The sequence below is a fragment of the Bos javanicus genome, chromosome 25 (assembly GCF_032452875.1).
Source record: "Bos javanicus breed banteng chromosome 25, ARS-OSU_banteng_1.0, whole genome shotgun sequence".
Lineage (NCBI taxonomy): Eukaryota > Metazoa > Chordata > Mammalia > Artiodactyla > Bovidae > Bos > Bos javanicus.
In genome coordinates, this window is record NC_083892.1 from 26403956 (window position 1) to 26419029 (window position 15074).

At 45.6% G+C, this 15074-nt stretch overlaps 1 protein-coding gene and 1 non-coding gene across 2 annotated transcripts; both read right to left on the reverse strand.

The window, feature by feature from the left end:
- Positions 1-3529: 3529 nt before the first annotated feature.
- ZG16 (zymogen granule protein 16) lies at positions 3530-5842 on the reverse strand. Its single transcript, XM_061401651.1, has 3 exons — positions 5337-5842; positions 5022-5154; positions 3530-4326 (listed from the first exon to the last, which is right to left on the reverse strand). Exons 1-3 carry the CDS (start codon positions 5449-5451, stop codon positions 4011-4013), a joined length of 564 nt encoding a protein of 187 aa, XP_061257635.1. The 5' UTR covers positions 5452-5842; the 3' UTR covers positions 3530-4010.
- A 7426-nt stretch (positions 5843-13268) lies between these two features.
- Positions 13269-13375, reverse strand: LOC133238964 (U6 spliceosomal RNA). Its single transcript, XR_009733703.1, has one exon. It is a non-coding gene; the product is annotated as a U6 spliceosomal RNA (small nuclear RNA).
- Positions 13376-15074: the final 1699 nt, after the last annotated feature.

Here is a 15074-nt window from a genome sequence, read left to right on the forward strand (position 1 = left end):
TTCAGGTTTTCACATCTGTTGTCAGTCCCCAGATATATGGTAAGATACCTGCCAGAAATAGTGAAAAGAGCATAGCTCAGGGAGTCAGGACTTCTAAAATAAAAAAATAGCTTAGGTACAGGGCTTTGTTGCCAGGCACCTGGGGTCAAGATATTTAACCTCTTTGTGCCTTAATTTCCTTAGCTCTTGAAAGGGAATGATGGTTGGATCTACTTCCTAGGGATCTGCGTCTGCCTGGTGGCAATTCCAATTGTTAAACACCTGATATTCCAAGAGAAACAATTAAAAAAAAAAAAAAAAAAAACCTTCCAAACTAGATCCTTAAGTAGCCAAGAAGAGCAAAGTTGGATATAAGAGCTGACACCAGGGTCTTTCCTGGTGGTCCAGTGGCTAAGGCTCTGTGCTCCCACTGCAGGGAGCCCAGGTTCAATCCCTGGTCGGGGAACTAGATCCTGCATGCCACAGCTAAGAGTTCGAATGCTGCAAATAAAGATCCTGCCTGCCTCAACAAAGATCGAAGATCTTACGTACTACAACTAAGAGCTGACACAGCCAAATAAATAAAGAAAATAAACATTAAAAAAAACTCAATGAGTCCAAAAGCTATTTAGTTTTTCTTTTGTACTCCGCATCTCAGAGAATATCTTTCTTCCCAGATGCCCAAGCTACTGATGTGGTAGTTCTAAATTCTCTTTCACTCACCCTCTTGCATTTACTTATCAATTCTTCTGAGCCTATCTTCCCCCTCAAATCTCTCAAATTCTTCCCTTTCCTCTCTTTCTCATGTTATTGCCTTTGTACAGACATTATCATTTCTGATCTAGAACTAGTCTCTTAACTGTTTTATCTCATCCTGCTTTATCTTTCTTCCATTTCCCCAATTTACACCAGAAAAATGATGTACAGCTTATCAATCCAATGGGCAAAATTTGATTCGGTGCCATCCCATAGCCCATAAAGTTTAAATAGTTCAGTATTATGTTCATGGTTCCTGCCTTTCTGTGAGGCTTCTTCTTTTGCCCAATTGTGCTTTGCATTTTGCCTGTACTGAATCACTGAACCATTTTGCCTGTATCGAATCATGCCAATCATCCCACATGACACAGGGGTGCAGTCAAAAAGTGGGATGAATTTTATGTGATTTATATATCAATAAAAATATAGTTGTATAATATTCCATTCCATGGACTTGAGAGAAATATCTTCATATTTCTACATAATCTAGACTTAGTACTGTTCCTCCACAGACACACACACACACACACAGACTTCCCTGACCTCCCAGAGAAAGTTAACCCTCCTTTTGGCTCTCTTAGCATATTATGAAAATCACCTTTGTTATGCCACCAAACCAACAGTTTTAACTAGAGGAAAAGAACCAGATCTTCAGTACTCTTTGTATTCCTACCCTTTAGCAGGGACTATTTGGTAAATGTGTGATTAGCTTAATTCAGCACTCTTAAAACTCAAGTTTTTAAGTAAGGGGACATTTTCCTTAATCTGCCAAAACCTAATAAGGACTAGATAAAAGCCAGGAATCCCTCCCCTTAATTCCCTTCTGCCATGGCTGCCCCATTGGTGCCAGTCCCCTAACTGGGTGAAAAAAAAAAAAAAAGGCTTTCCTAAAGTTGACCAAATATCTGATCTGTCAAAAGGCTGTCAGATTCAGCCATAAGAAGGACTAAAGTATTGATATATGCTGTAACATGGGTGAAACTTGAAAATACTATGTTAAATGGCAGAAAGTAGACATAAAAGGCCATGTTGTTGTATAATTTGATCTGTGTGGAAGGTCTGGAATAAGCAAACCTATAGAGACAGAAAAGAGGGTTACTAGGGGCTGGGGGAGAGGAGAATGGAGAGTGACTGCTTCATGGGGACGGGGTTTCTTTTTGAGGTGGTGAAACTATTCTGGGATTAGAGAGTGATGATGGTTCCACAATCTGTGAATACACTAAATACCTCTGAAAGGCATACTTTAAAAGGGGGAATTTTGGACTTCCCTGGTGGTGCCCTGGCTAGGAATCCACCTGCCAATGCAGGGGACATGGTTCGATCCCTGCTCAAGGAGGATTTCACATGCCATGGGGCAACTAAGCCCACATACCACAACTACTGAAGTCCATGCACTCTAGAGCCAGGGCTCTGTAACAAGAAAGGCTACCACAATGAGAAGTCCGTGAAGAACAAGGAAGACCCAACCAAAAAATAAATAAAATTTTTTTTAAAGGGTGAATTTTATGGGTCTTCCCTGGCCAGCCAGTGATTAAGACTTCGTGCTTCCAATGCAGGGGGTGTGGGTTCCAATCCAGGTTGGGGAACCATGCCAATCATCCCACATCACACAGGGGCTCAGTCAAAAAGTGGGGTGAATTTTATCTTATGTGATTTATATATCAATAAAAATATAGTTGCATAATATTCCATTCCATGGACTTGAGAGAAATAAAGGCATTTTTATAAGAAACAGACTAGTCATGAGTTTGTATCATGCTAATATTTCTTTATAAAATTACATATACATGACTGTTATTTTTGTCTAATTGGGAAAAAATGTGACCGAAATTCCCTGGGATGTGAATAAACCTATTGGGAGCAATGAGGAATCACCACCACGAGCACAGATATACAAACAAAAAACTGTCAAAAATTTGGGACCGAGAACTAGAATTTCCAAAGCAACTACATACCCTTAAATCCTTGCTGAATATGTCCAGTCCCCTAATGCTTCCCCTGAACTCTAAGCAGCCCGTTCAGTCCACAGAAACATGATGGAAAATCTCCACCCCAACCCCACCTCCTGGAATACCCTTTTGTTTTGAGGGTAAAATTGGCAGCGTGGGCTTCCCTGGTGGCTCAGTGGTGAAGAATCCGCCTGCCAATGCAGGAGATGCAGGTTCGATCCCTGGGTTGGGAAGATCCTCTAGAGAAGGAAATGGCAACCCACTCCAGTATTCTTGTCTGGGAAATCCCATGAACAGAGAAGCCTGGCAAACTACAGTCCATGGGGTCATAAAGAGTTGGATACAACTGAGTGACTAGACAGCAACAACAGTTGGCAGAGTAGAAGCTGTTGAGGTGGTGACTTCCGGAGGAAAGAACTGAGGTCTGAGAGAGCTGAGCATGGACCCCAGGACTTTCGTGTAAAGGCGGGAACTAGGATGGGGTAAATAGCCAGAGTCCTTGGCAGGCACTCGGGCTAAACTTTGGGAGTTGGGTGGGTTCTGGGAAAAAACGAAGGATGATGAACCAGGCACCCACAAACAGTGGGTGGGTTGAGGTCAGGAGAGTGAGGTGACAGCCTGTCGGTGGAGAGGCACTGTCTCAAGAAGACAAAGGAGGAAAGGGTTGGAGAGTGAAACATCTGGAGTTTTGGCGATAAGCCACGACTTTGGCCTTACCTTCAGCCTCCAGTTTGGGTAAACACTTGAAAAAAAAGAATCAGTTCAGGCCAGAATCTTATCTCTTCTATATTTCTAAAAGTTATCTCAACTGAAAATACTTTTGTAAAATTTAGTTATTTGGGGCTGTGCTTTGTTGCTGCACTCTGACTTTCTCTAGTTGTGGCGAGCCCTGGCTACTCTCCTATTGCGGTGCATGGGCTTGTGGGCTTAGTGGTTGTGGCGAATGGGTTTAGTTGTTCCTCGACATGTGGGGTCTTCCCAGACCAGGCATCGAACCAGTGTCTCTTGCACTGGCAGGCAGACTCTTAAGCACTGGACCACTAGGGAAGACCTCATCTCCTCTTGATAAATTATGAAGAAAAGCTCAGGATTCTTTCACCTCTCTCCCTCATCCTCCCACTCTTCCCCAGACTAACACACAACAAGTAGCCAGAAATGAGATTCGCACATTCCTACCAGAGTCAAGAGGTGCATCCCACTAGCTGTAGTCATGCCCTTTTATTGTTTGTTGTTTTTTTTTTAATTGAGACATGGTGGTTTTTTTAATTGGATGGTGGTTAGTGGTGAGTGGGTTCCCAGGTCCCCATTGTAGGGTTGCGGTGCAACTCAGCAGCTCTCATAATCAGAGGGGTAGAGGTCCCAGTGGAAGCCGATGGCATCAATAAGGGAGCCAGCTCGGCCACTGATGAATCGTAGCACAGTGTTGGGGTACAGGGGGACAGCGTTGAAACTCGTGCCTGTGTCTTTCCCGAAAGACAGGAAGCGGAACTTGTCCGTCACAAAGACCAGCTTTCTCAGGTAGGTCTTGTACTTTCCCGACACCTGGACAATGGATTCCCCGGGGTAGAGAAAGATCTCATCCAGGTCTCCCGAGGTGCCACCCACATAGTCGCTCCACACCGTGCCGTAGCGCACCTGGAGACTAGGGGTGGAGTGAGGAGGGAAGAAAGGGAGACACTGAGTAAGGTGATCAGAATACAGGAGCTGTTGGCCTACAGGCTGAGACCTTCAGACTAGTGACCGAGGTAACAGCCCTGAAGAGTGTGAGGGTTGGATGAGCCCTGGAAGGGCATACACAGAACTTCAACTCCTCATCTTGCTGATGATCAGGCTCACAGAGGGAAAACAGCTTGCCTGGAATCACCCAGACAGTAAAAATCAGAGCTTGCCTTTGGAGTCTACATTCCCATTGGGCCCCCACCCCTTACTTGAAAGAAGAAAAGGTTTTGTTTTTTTTTTTCCCAAACATCTGAAAGGCCCCCACGAGGGGAGAGACTTGTTCGTGCTGTGCCAGGCTCCAGTGTCAGAAGGACACATGTTTGGGGAGAGGCATCAAGCTAGAGAAGGAGGATGCCAGGTGGGATTTAAACCTTGGGTGGGGGTAAACTAGACAATGCCCAGGTCCCTCAGAGTTTAAGGTATATGATTTACTCAAGATCACACATGTGGGAGTCTTACAGGTTTCGGCAGCACAGGTCTCAAATCCAAGTCATCTAATAACTTTTCTATATCATGTTATCCCTGTGACTTACTGATGTGACCCAAAGTGACTGAGACCTTCCTAATTTAGTAAGATCCTAGAAGGTCGCCAAAGCACAGAATCTCGAAGACGCTTACCCTACGATGTAGTAATTGCTGACTCGAATGCGAATGGCGGTGATGGGGCCATCCAGCTGGTTTCCAGACTGGGAGAATCGTTCTCCTCCCCCACCTCCATATTCTCCACTGTAGGAGGAGGCCCTGGGCTGAACTGGAGGGAAAGGAGGAGTTGGGGGCAGAAATCCCCTGAGAGCTCAGTTTCTGCCCATCACCCCTCTTCCTCCCACAACTCGGTTCCAACCACCCCAAGTCAGCCTCTGAAAGCCTTGGCTGCTCGCAGTGCGGGCGCCTGTCTTCCCCTGATCTGTCCTGGACTCCGGGCTTCTCACTTACTCTCTGTGGCAGAGGCTGAGGCACAAAGTAGGGCGAGAAGAGCAGCAGTCAACATCCTGGGGCTGGAGTGAGAAGAAAGGAAGTGAATAGTCGCCCTTATCCCCTCGAAGGCCATTTACCCAGGTGCTTCTGACCTCCAGCTGAGTCTTGGGGTTCTTGGTCCTTCAATGCAGACCTCATCCACTCAGTCTTGGGGTTTGAAAGAACTGCCCATAGTCTCTAGTCCTGTTCATCACAGATACTATCTTATGTGTCCTTAATCCCTCTCCCTCTCCCCTGTCTGGCTACAACCAACCCTCCTCTTCCCTCCCAGGCTAGATCAATCCTGACTTTCTATCTGGATTAAGCTGTGTCGACCCCTGTTCCCTCCTAGCACAAAGCAGGAAAGGAATTTTCTAAAGAAGTGAGGGACTTCCCTGGTGGTCCAGTGGTTAGGACTCTGCACTTCCACTGCAGGGAGAACAGGTTCCATCCCTGGTTGGGGAACTAAGACCTAGAAGCCACATAGCAAAGCCAAAAAAAAAAAAAAAAAGTGGAGGACATCTCCAAATTATAGAGATGGTTGAGTTCATCAAACCAGGAGTCTGAGAAAAGCCTAAAGGAAGTCGGGCTGGGGTAGATTGGCCCAGCTTGTGGGGCATCTGGGGCATAGTATAAATTCCTAGGTTGGTCCTTTTCTCAAATTGGAAAGAAAGGAGCATTTTAGAGCATTTATCTGTCACTTGGAGAGTGAACACGGTAATAGAAGAGACAGCCAGTATCACCATCCAAGCAGTTCTGATGGAGATGGGATAGCCCAAGAAGTTTGAGAAGGAGCTGGAATCAGCTCAAGATATTAGATCCCAGGTGCCTGGTCTATTTGTCATACCTCTTTCTCTGCTAACACAAATCTGGCCATGGGTGTATCCCCGGGGTCTCCAGCCCTACAGTTGAGATCCAGACATCTTTACACCTAGGACTAGCTCCGATTCAGATGCCCCGGGTAGTTGACACCCAAGTCTCTCCTGCTGCTCAGTCTAGGAAGTCTCTTCTTCAGCTGAGCTTGAATTTCCCTCTAACTCAGATCCAGGAATCCCTGTCACCCCTTAGCCCACACCTCTGTCAGCCCTTACCTGGCAGTTTCAAGTGCAAAATAGCCCCCCTAGAAACTTCCAGATCTCTTATACCAAGTCCAAGCCCTCCCCCTGCTGTGTGAACCTCACCTCCTGAGCAAACACGACCAGACTCCTAGGATCAGTTGTCAGGCAGGATCTGGAACTTATCCTATCCCAAGGGTTACAGGTGGCAGGGTGGGGCCAACTCTGGGCCAAGGCCTAGATCTCAGGAGAGGCAGAATAAACTTGAGAAAAGATCACCAACCGAGAGACCAGCAGCTGTGTGCGGGCAGCACTACTCATCACCTGGTGCTATTGAGGGTTCTCCCTCCCCTGTTTGATTTCTGCTGGTGCCCTTACCTGCAATCTGCCCTCTCTCAGGATAAACATTGCCCTCTCCAGGCATTTGAAATATAGACTCTCTTGGAAAGGGATCACACTCCCAACACCTTATACTATTTGCTGGGCAATTTTTTTTCTCTCCTCTCATATTTTATATGAAAAAATTCAAAGTACAGAAAAGTTGAAAGAATATACAGTGAACATCCATATGCTCACCATGTAGATTCTGTCATGGTTAATTTTTTTATTAAACTGAGTCAGACGAAACAAAGCTCTACTTCATTAAAAAATAATTTTATGTATTTATGTTTGGCTGTGCCGGGTCTTCGTTGCTGCACCGGCTTTTCTCTAGTTGTGAGGAGCAGGGGCTATTTTTCGTTGCAGTGCGCAGGCTTCTCACTGCAGTGGCTTCTGTTGTTGCAGAGCACAGGCTCTAGGGGGCGAGAGCTTCAGTAGTTGCTGCAGGAGGGCTCAGTAGTTGTGGCTCGTAGGCTCTAGAACACAGATTCAGTAGTGATGACAACGCATGGGCGTACCTGCTCTGCAACACGCAAGATCTTCCCGGATCAGGGATCGAACCCATGTCTTCTGCATTGGCAAGTGGATTCTTTACCACTAAGCCACCAGGGAAACCCTCTCATGGTTAATATTTTGTTGTACTTTCTATTTCTTCCAACCATCCATCCTCAATCTGTCAGCCTCTTCACAAACTTTTTCTAAGAAGAGTGACTTGAGGCAACACCTGCAGATTCCCCTCCCTGGAACAGATAGTCAGTTTAGTGGGCAAATGGGAAGCTGAGGAAGAAAAGCAGACAGGACCTCCCCTGGGGGCCGTGCTGGGCCCTCAGGACTTCTGGCACCACAGCTGAATCTGCCTGGCACTGTAGCCCACACAGGGCAAAGACTCCCTTCTGTGGGTCTGAAACTTCCCACGATTGGTGTCATCGGTTTCTTCTGTCAGCCCTTCTCTTCTGGGACCCCTCCAGGACTCGCCCTCTCACCCACTGAGGTAACAGGTCAGAAGGACAGAGGCCAGGGAGGGACTGGAACCATTAGCCTCGGTTATTAATAACCAGGAGCCCAGCATTCAGAGGACAGGCTCACCATCTGGTGCTGAGGACCCATCCCAGGAAACAAAGGAGGCCCACCCTGGGGAGCCGGAAGTAGGGCGGGGCTCCTGGTGAGGAGATTCCGAGATCTAGGAGGGCAGTCAAGGATGAGCTGTGTGATCTCCCTTCTCCAACCTTCTGCGTGTCCAAAACAAGCACATCCTGGTGCCCACTTTTATCTCATTCCAGCCATTGTGTCCTCTTATGGCTTTTGTCTTTCTTTCAGTATTTATTGTTTATTTGGTTGTGCTAGGTCTTAGTTGTGGCATGTGGGATCTTTCCCTGACCAGGGATTGAACCCAGGTCCCCTGCATTGGGAGTGCCAGAGGCTTAGCCACTGGACTACCAGGGAAATCCCAGCTTCTGTCCCAGCAAGTGCAGCTTTCTTGCAGTTGCCTTTCTCTCCCGATTCTCTCTCGTTCCTTTAATGTCTTGATCTTCCCCTGACATCTCCTATCCCAAGGTTTTCTCTTTATGTTCCCTCTCTCAGTGCCTTTTTCCTTCTGTTCTTCTCTTCCTTCCTTGTCTCTTTGTCTCTCCCCAACTCTCTAACTCTGCCCTCACCCCTCATTATCACCCATTTCTTTCTTCTTTAATAGGGGCACATCACACAGTCTGTGAAAAAAATACTGGAAACCAAAGATGGCAGCTCAGAGAGACCTGAGCGGAACACCTTGGGAAAACTCCTCCGGGACCCTCAGAATAATCTCTTACATTGGTCATAGATTCATTTTCATGCACCCACCCCAACAATGCTGTGATCCAGGGTCTCCTCTCTGCCTGCAGACTGGGTTCTGGGTTCTGGGCAACAGTTCCTTAGCGCCCTCTCCAGCATGATGGAGATGCCCTTCCTCCAGTGGGAGGGGTCTCAGGGTTCATCCTCTGTCCTCCTGGAGACAAGGAAGGCCCCTGTGTAGCTGATGCAGGTACCTCTAGAGCTTGCTCTGATGTTGCACCTCAGGAGCCAGAAGGAAGAGGCGGAGGCCATGGGACACTAGGCCTCCCTCTGCTTCTACCTCATTAGCTCTCCTTTGAACTCTTTCACATTTAACCCATGTGCCAGCTGGGGACCTACCTGTCCCAGTCTATGAGCAGTGAAAGGCACACCTGCCCTGGTCCTGTAGACCAGGAAAGTCCAAAACCTTCCCAACCTTTCTGCTCTCCCAGGCAACTTACACTCTCTCACCGTCTCCTTCGCCCCCTTAGCAAAGTGACTCGCTCAACACATGTTTATGCAGCATCTATAGGTTGGAGGCACCACCCCAGATGTTGAAGAGATAGCAAGGAGGAAGAGATTCAAATCCCACCCCTAAGAGCTTCCACTCCAGTGAGCGCGTGCATGAGTGCTAAGTTGACTCAGTCATGTCTGACTCTTTGGGACCCTATGGATCGTAGACCACCAGGCTCCTCTGTCTGTGGGATTCTCCAAGCAAGAATACTGGAGTGGGTTGCCATGCCCTCCTCCAGGGGATCTCCCCAACCCAGGGATCCTTCCAGCGGGGGTGGGTGGGTGTTGTCAAATGAACAACGACATCACTGTAGGAGGTGTGCTATGAAGAAACCGTCAAATCAGAGTGGGAACATGAAGAGGGATAGGGAGGCTGCTTCTCCAACCTGGAGGGTTCTCTGGTCCGTAACATTTGTGAAGAGACCTGATTGAAGTCATGAAGAGAAATACAGCTATTTGTGTGAAGAGTGGACCAGGCAGAGGGAACAATGAATACCAGAGCCCTGAGCAGGAAGCACGTGGGATGGGGAGGGCAGGGTGGCTGGTGGTAAGTGAGGGAAGCAGGTGGGAGGCAAGTTCTGGGCAGTAGCCAGTGGGCAGAGGATTCAGGGAGAGGGAGATGTGGTCAGAGGTTTGGAATCTTTCCGAGAGTGAGGGGAGCCACTGAAGGGTTTTGCCTTTCAAAAGCGTTCCTTGCAGGACTTCCCTGGTGTTCCAGTGGCTAAGACTCTGAACTCTCAATGCAGGGAGCCTGGGTTTGAACCCTGATCAGGGAACTAGTTCCTACAGGCTGCAACTGAGCGTTTGCATGTTGCAGCTAAAGATCTCTCACGTCTCATTGAAGATTGAAGATCTTACATGCTACAACTAAATAAACTAAATAAATTAACTTTTTTAATATTAAAAAATGTCTAGTGGGCAAAGGTGACTCTGCTAAGTTGCAAAAGGGGCTTCTACCCCCTACCCCACTGTTCTTCATGCCCCACACGTTGCCCCTCAGTGGCCTACAGTTGGCTCATGTTGCTCCAGCTACTTAACATGCTCTCCTCTTTCTACCCACCCAGTACCTTCTACCCTTAGGACAGTCTGCCGTATCACCACCACCACCACCACTGCAGCCACTCCGTGCGCCCTCCGCCACAGCTTCTCTCCTCAGCTCCCTTCTCCCAGGCTCTGAACTGAAATCAAGCTCCTTTCTCTGACCTCCAGCTGTGCTTCCTCCATCACTTGTTATCGTTCAGTAGCTCAGTCATGTCTGACTCTGCAACCTCATGGACTTCAGCACGCCAGGCTTCTCTGTCCTTCACCATCTCCCTGAGTTTCCTTAAACTCATGCCCACTGAGTCGGTGATACCATCGAAACAGCTCATCCTCTGTTGTCCCCTTCTCCTCCTGCCTTCAGTCTTTCCCAGCATCAGGGTATTTTCCAATGAGTTGGCTCTTCACATCAGGTAGTCAAAGTATTGGAGCTTCAACTTCAGCATCAGTCCTTCCAATGAATATTCAGGACTGATCCCCTTTAGGATGGACTGGTTGGATCTCCTTGCAGTCCAAGGGACTCTCAAGAGCCTTCTCCAGCACCACAATTCAAAAGCATCAATTTTTCGGCTCTTAGCTTTCTTCACAGTCCAACTCTGACATCCGTACATGGAAAAACCATAGCTTTGACTATACGGACTTTTGTCAACAAAGTGACCTCTCTACTTTTTAATACGCTAAGTTTGTCATAGTTTTGCTTCCAAGGAGCAACTGTCTTTTAATTTCTTTTAATTTCCTCCATCACTAATATGGTTCTGATTCGCCTGCACTGTAATTTACCTGTTTTCGTGGACTCCTCTACTGAAACGGGAGCCCCTCCCACAGCAGGGACTATGAATCCACCTCTGAATCCTGGCTCCTGCATCTTACCTGGTCCAGACCAGGTGTCCTCCAGAAAGGACTGTCAAATGCCTTGGCTGCAGCGAGACTCCTAGGAAGTGTACCCCCCGCCCCCGTTTCTTCACGTAGCTAAGCCTTTCTTCTTGCAGGGAGGGCATGTGGGTGTCCTTCAGTTTCTCATTCACAATTCCTCTGGAAAAATTCTGTATTCAGAAGAATACTGGGTGTAAAGGCAGAATTCTGTGTTGAGGTCCTCCATTCAATACTTCTTAGTTGTGTACATTTAAAGAACTCACTTCATTCTGGAGAGCCTATATTTCTGCATTTACCAAATGAGAAAAAAATCTCCAGATCAACGCAAATCCTAAAGTACAGTGTTTCTCAAACTGTAGATCTTAAGACACTGGTGGGCCATGAAATCAATTTAACAGCTCAGGACCAGCATATTTTAAAAATGGAATAGAAAAGAAATGAAGAGAGCAGAGCATGTAACCAAGTTAAATACTGTGGGCTTTGGAGGAGCTTTTTTGGCTACTCAGCTCGGGGAATCTTATTTCCCCAACCAGGGAGCAAACCTGCACCCCCTGCAGTAAAAGCGTGGAATCTTAACCGCTGGACCGCCAGGGAAGTCCTTACATTGTTTTTTGAAATAGTGCAGTTAAACACTCTGCATGTGTAGTGGGTCACGATATAAAATGTTGCTTCCTGTTATGAAATGTAGTAAAAAAAAACTTGAAAAAAAATGATATCTACTTCTGTCAAAGGGTAAGGTTCCTGTAGAGTTCATTGATATAATAATGCATTTGGTTGAAAATTATCAGGCTAGAAGTCTAGACCCTCTAGGGCAGTAACTAAAGTGGCTCTAGATTCAGGTAGGTAAATGTACAATGTTAATAATTTTTAAAAATTGAGATACAACTGACATATAACATTATATTAGTTTCAGGTATACAACATCATGATTCAATATGTGTATATATTACAAAATGAGTTAATCACTTTCGAAATCAGAAACCTATAGTAATGTACTAAGAATTTGTGGACAGACTGCTGTATTATGAAGAGACATGCATTTAAAGCCTGATTCCAGTTTTCACTCTTTTCATTACCTACTGAGCCTCGGTTTCTTCCTCTGTAAATTGGAGATAATGAGATCAACTTTTGGCAATAAACCTGGCACGTGATCTGTACTGAGTAAATGTGTATTCTCTCCCTTGAGAATTTCACAAAACATGGCCTTCCTTTTTGATCTCTTCAAGATAAAGATGGTTTAGGAGGCCATATCTTTTTCATCTGCAGTTAGCTTTATCTTAAAGCTTGGCTCAACTTGAGTTTAGATCCTGGAGATCTTGTCGAATGCATCATAAGACTGCAAAATAATTTTGTGTAAGTTGGCTTGAACAACTCAAATTAAAGTCACTTGGGAACCTGGTTTTAATTTTCTTTTATTGAGATATAATTACACAGTAACTTTTTTTTTAACCTGTTTTTGCTTTCTCTTACTGAATTGCTTTATCCACTGCAACTTTTTATTTTTCCCTTTGTTTAGTTTTTTGTTTCCTTTAATCTGTTTTGCTCCTCTTCACAAAAATAATCACTCTCCAGAACGTATAACAATATAGTATTCAAAGGGATGAAATCCCTGTCCATCTGAGTTGTAAATCAGCCAGTGCTCATATATGCTGGATAAGTTGCTACCTATGTGGGAGTCATTCCACCACAATGCCCTCTTTCTTGCTTTGTGTCAGAAAGAATTCAGCTAAAAATGGGAGCATGTTTGGTTTCCTTGACACATCACATGAGGTTCAAAGAGTCATCTGCGCTCATGCGTGATGTGTTCTGCAAATGCATTAAGACAGAGATACTGTGAGGTGCTGGTGAAGAGTACAGTGTTGGCATTCAGCCACCACTGCTCAGATGGTGTGTGCCCGGGGCAAGTTACTCATTTATTTATTTTTAAACAGGAGAAAATCAAAGTTTAATAACACGTATATATGGGAGAGAGTCAGAAAAAACTGAGTAACTCACCAAAGTGGCTGTAGCCCTGCCAGCCTCATCTAAAGACAAAAGATGCTAAGGGTGGGGAGAGTCAGCTCTGGGAGGTGACCAGAAAAAAAACACATGGTAAACAAGGAGCCCAAGCCAGTCAATCTTAAAGGAAATCAACCCTGAATATTTGTTGGAAGGACTGATGCTGAAGCTCCAAGTAAACAAGGGTGATTGTGATGCAGGTTTAAACATTGTCTTCTCTGAAGATAAAAATTTGTAGAGAGTTGATAATAAAATTATGGAATGCTTTACGAATTTGCTTGGCATCCTTGCACAGGGGCCTTGCTAATCTTCTCTTTTTTCCTACAATTTTAGTACATGTGCTGCTGAAGTGAGCACCTGAGGCAAGTTATTTTACTTCTCTCTGCTTCTGTTTCCTCACCTAAAAAAAAGGGTGATATCCGTACTCACCTCTTAGGATTCACTCCAGAACGTGGCCTGGTGCATGGTGAGTGCCAAGGAAATGTTTCTATATGAATCAAGAGTGCACTAGTAAAACAAATGTCTTATGTTCTAAGGAGGGGCTCCATCCAGTGGAAATGAGAAAATCCTAAGATTCCTAATTACCCCTCACGTTTTAGTTACACACCTAAATCATACATTTCCAGCATTCTGTATATACGCCTTGATTTTGTTCTTTTCCTTCCCAGTTGAATACAGTGCAGACCAACTGCTCATTGCACATCCAGCTGAGAGTCATTGATTTTAGCATCCATGTGCTCACATGCTCAGTCGCTTCAATCATGTCTGACTCTGCGGCCCTATGGACTGTAGCCCGCCAAGCTCCTCTGTCCATGAGACTTCCTAGGCGAGAATACTGGAGTGGGTTACCATGCCCTCCCCCAGGGGATCTTTCCAACCCAGGGATAGAACCTGAGTCTCCTGCGTCTCCTGAATTGCAAGCTGATTCTTTACCGCTGAGCCACTGGGGAAGCCCCATTAGCATCCACAGTACTTAGTATGTCTCAACTTTGTCCCTATTGTACCAAGGTCATGAGATCTTGCACGTTTTCTCTAGTATCATCACTTTTTCACGTCCACTCGTTTTATGTAAGTGAAGGCAAAATGGTCAACTAGCCACAACTAACCAGACACACAGGCTAAAGTAGCTTGAACTTCATGTGATCAAAAACATTTATTAGGTCACTTGGAAAATGGAACTGGAGTGTCCCACCTGGAGGGAGTCACAGCCTTATGAGGGGATGTGGGGATAAAGGAATGTATAATTTTCAGAGTGCAGTGAATGAGAACAGTGGACGGGCATATGGGGATTCAGCCGAGGACAGAGAAGGAAAGGATCTCATCTGTGGCCAGGAAAGTGTGGTCACAGATGATGGGGTAGCAGAAAAGAGAGGAGCTGGCTGAGGTCCATCCAGCACAGCCACTTATCTTGGGCAAATTACTTAAAGTCTCTCTGGACCATCATTAATAAAAGAAGGATAAGATCTGCTTCATTTAAAAAAATGATACAAATGATGGCACTTCCCTGCTGGTCCAGTGGTTAGGACTCTGCATTTCCACTGCAGAGGGCATGGCTTCAATTCCTGGTCAGGGAACTAAGATTCCAAAATTGGATGGCCAAAAGAAAAAAAAAAGATACAAATGAACTTATTTACAAAACAGAAACAGACTCAGATATAGAAAGCAAATTTAGGGTTGCCAAAGGGGAAAGGGTTATGAGAGATAGCTTAGGAATTTGAGATTAACAGATATACCCTATTATTATAAAATTGATCAACAACAAGCCTCTACTTATAGTACTTATCTTGCAATGACTATAGTAGAAAAGAATCATTTCATCGTACATCTGAAACATAAATCAACTGTACTTCAATGTAAATAAATAATTTTTTAAAGAAAAAGACCCACTTCAAAGGGTTATTGTTATTATTTTGGCTGCACCAGGTCTTAGCTGCAGCGCTCGGGATCTAGTTCCCTGACCAGGGATGGAACCCACGGCCCCTGCTTTGGGAATGCGGAGTCTTAGCCACTGGACCACCAGGGAAGTCTCAAAGTGTTATTTTAGAGGATTAAATGA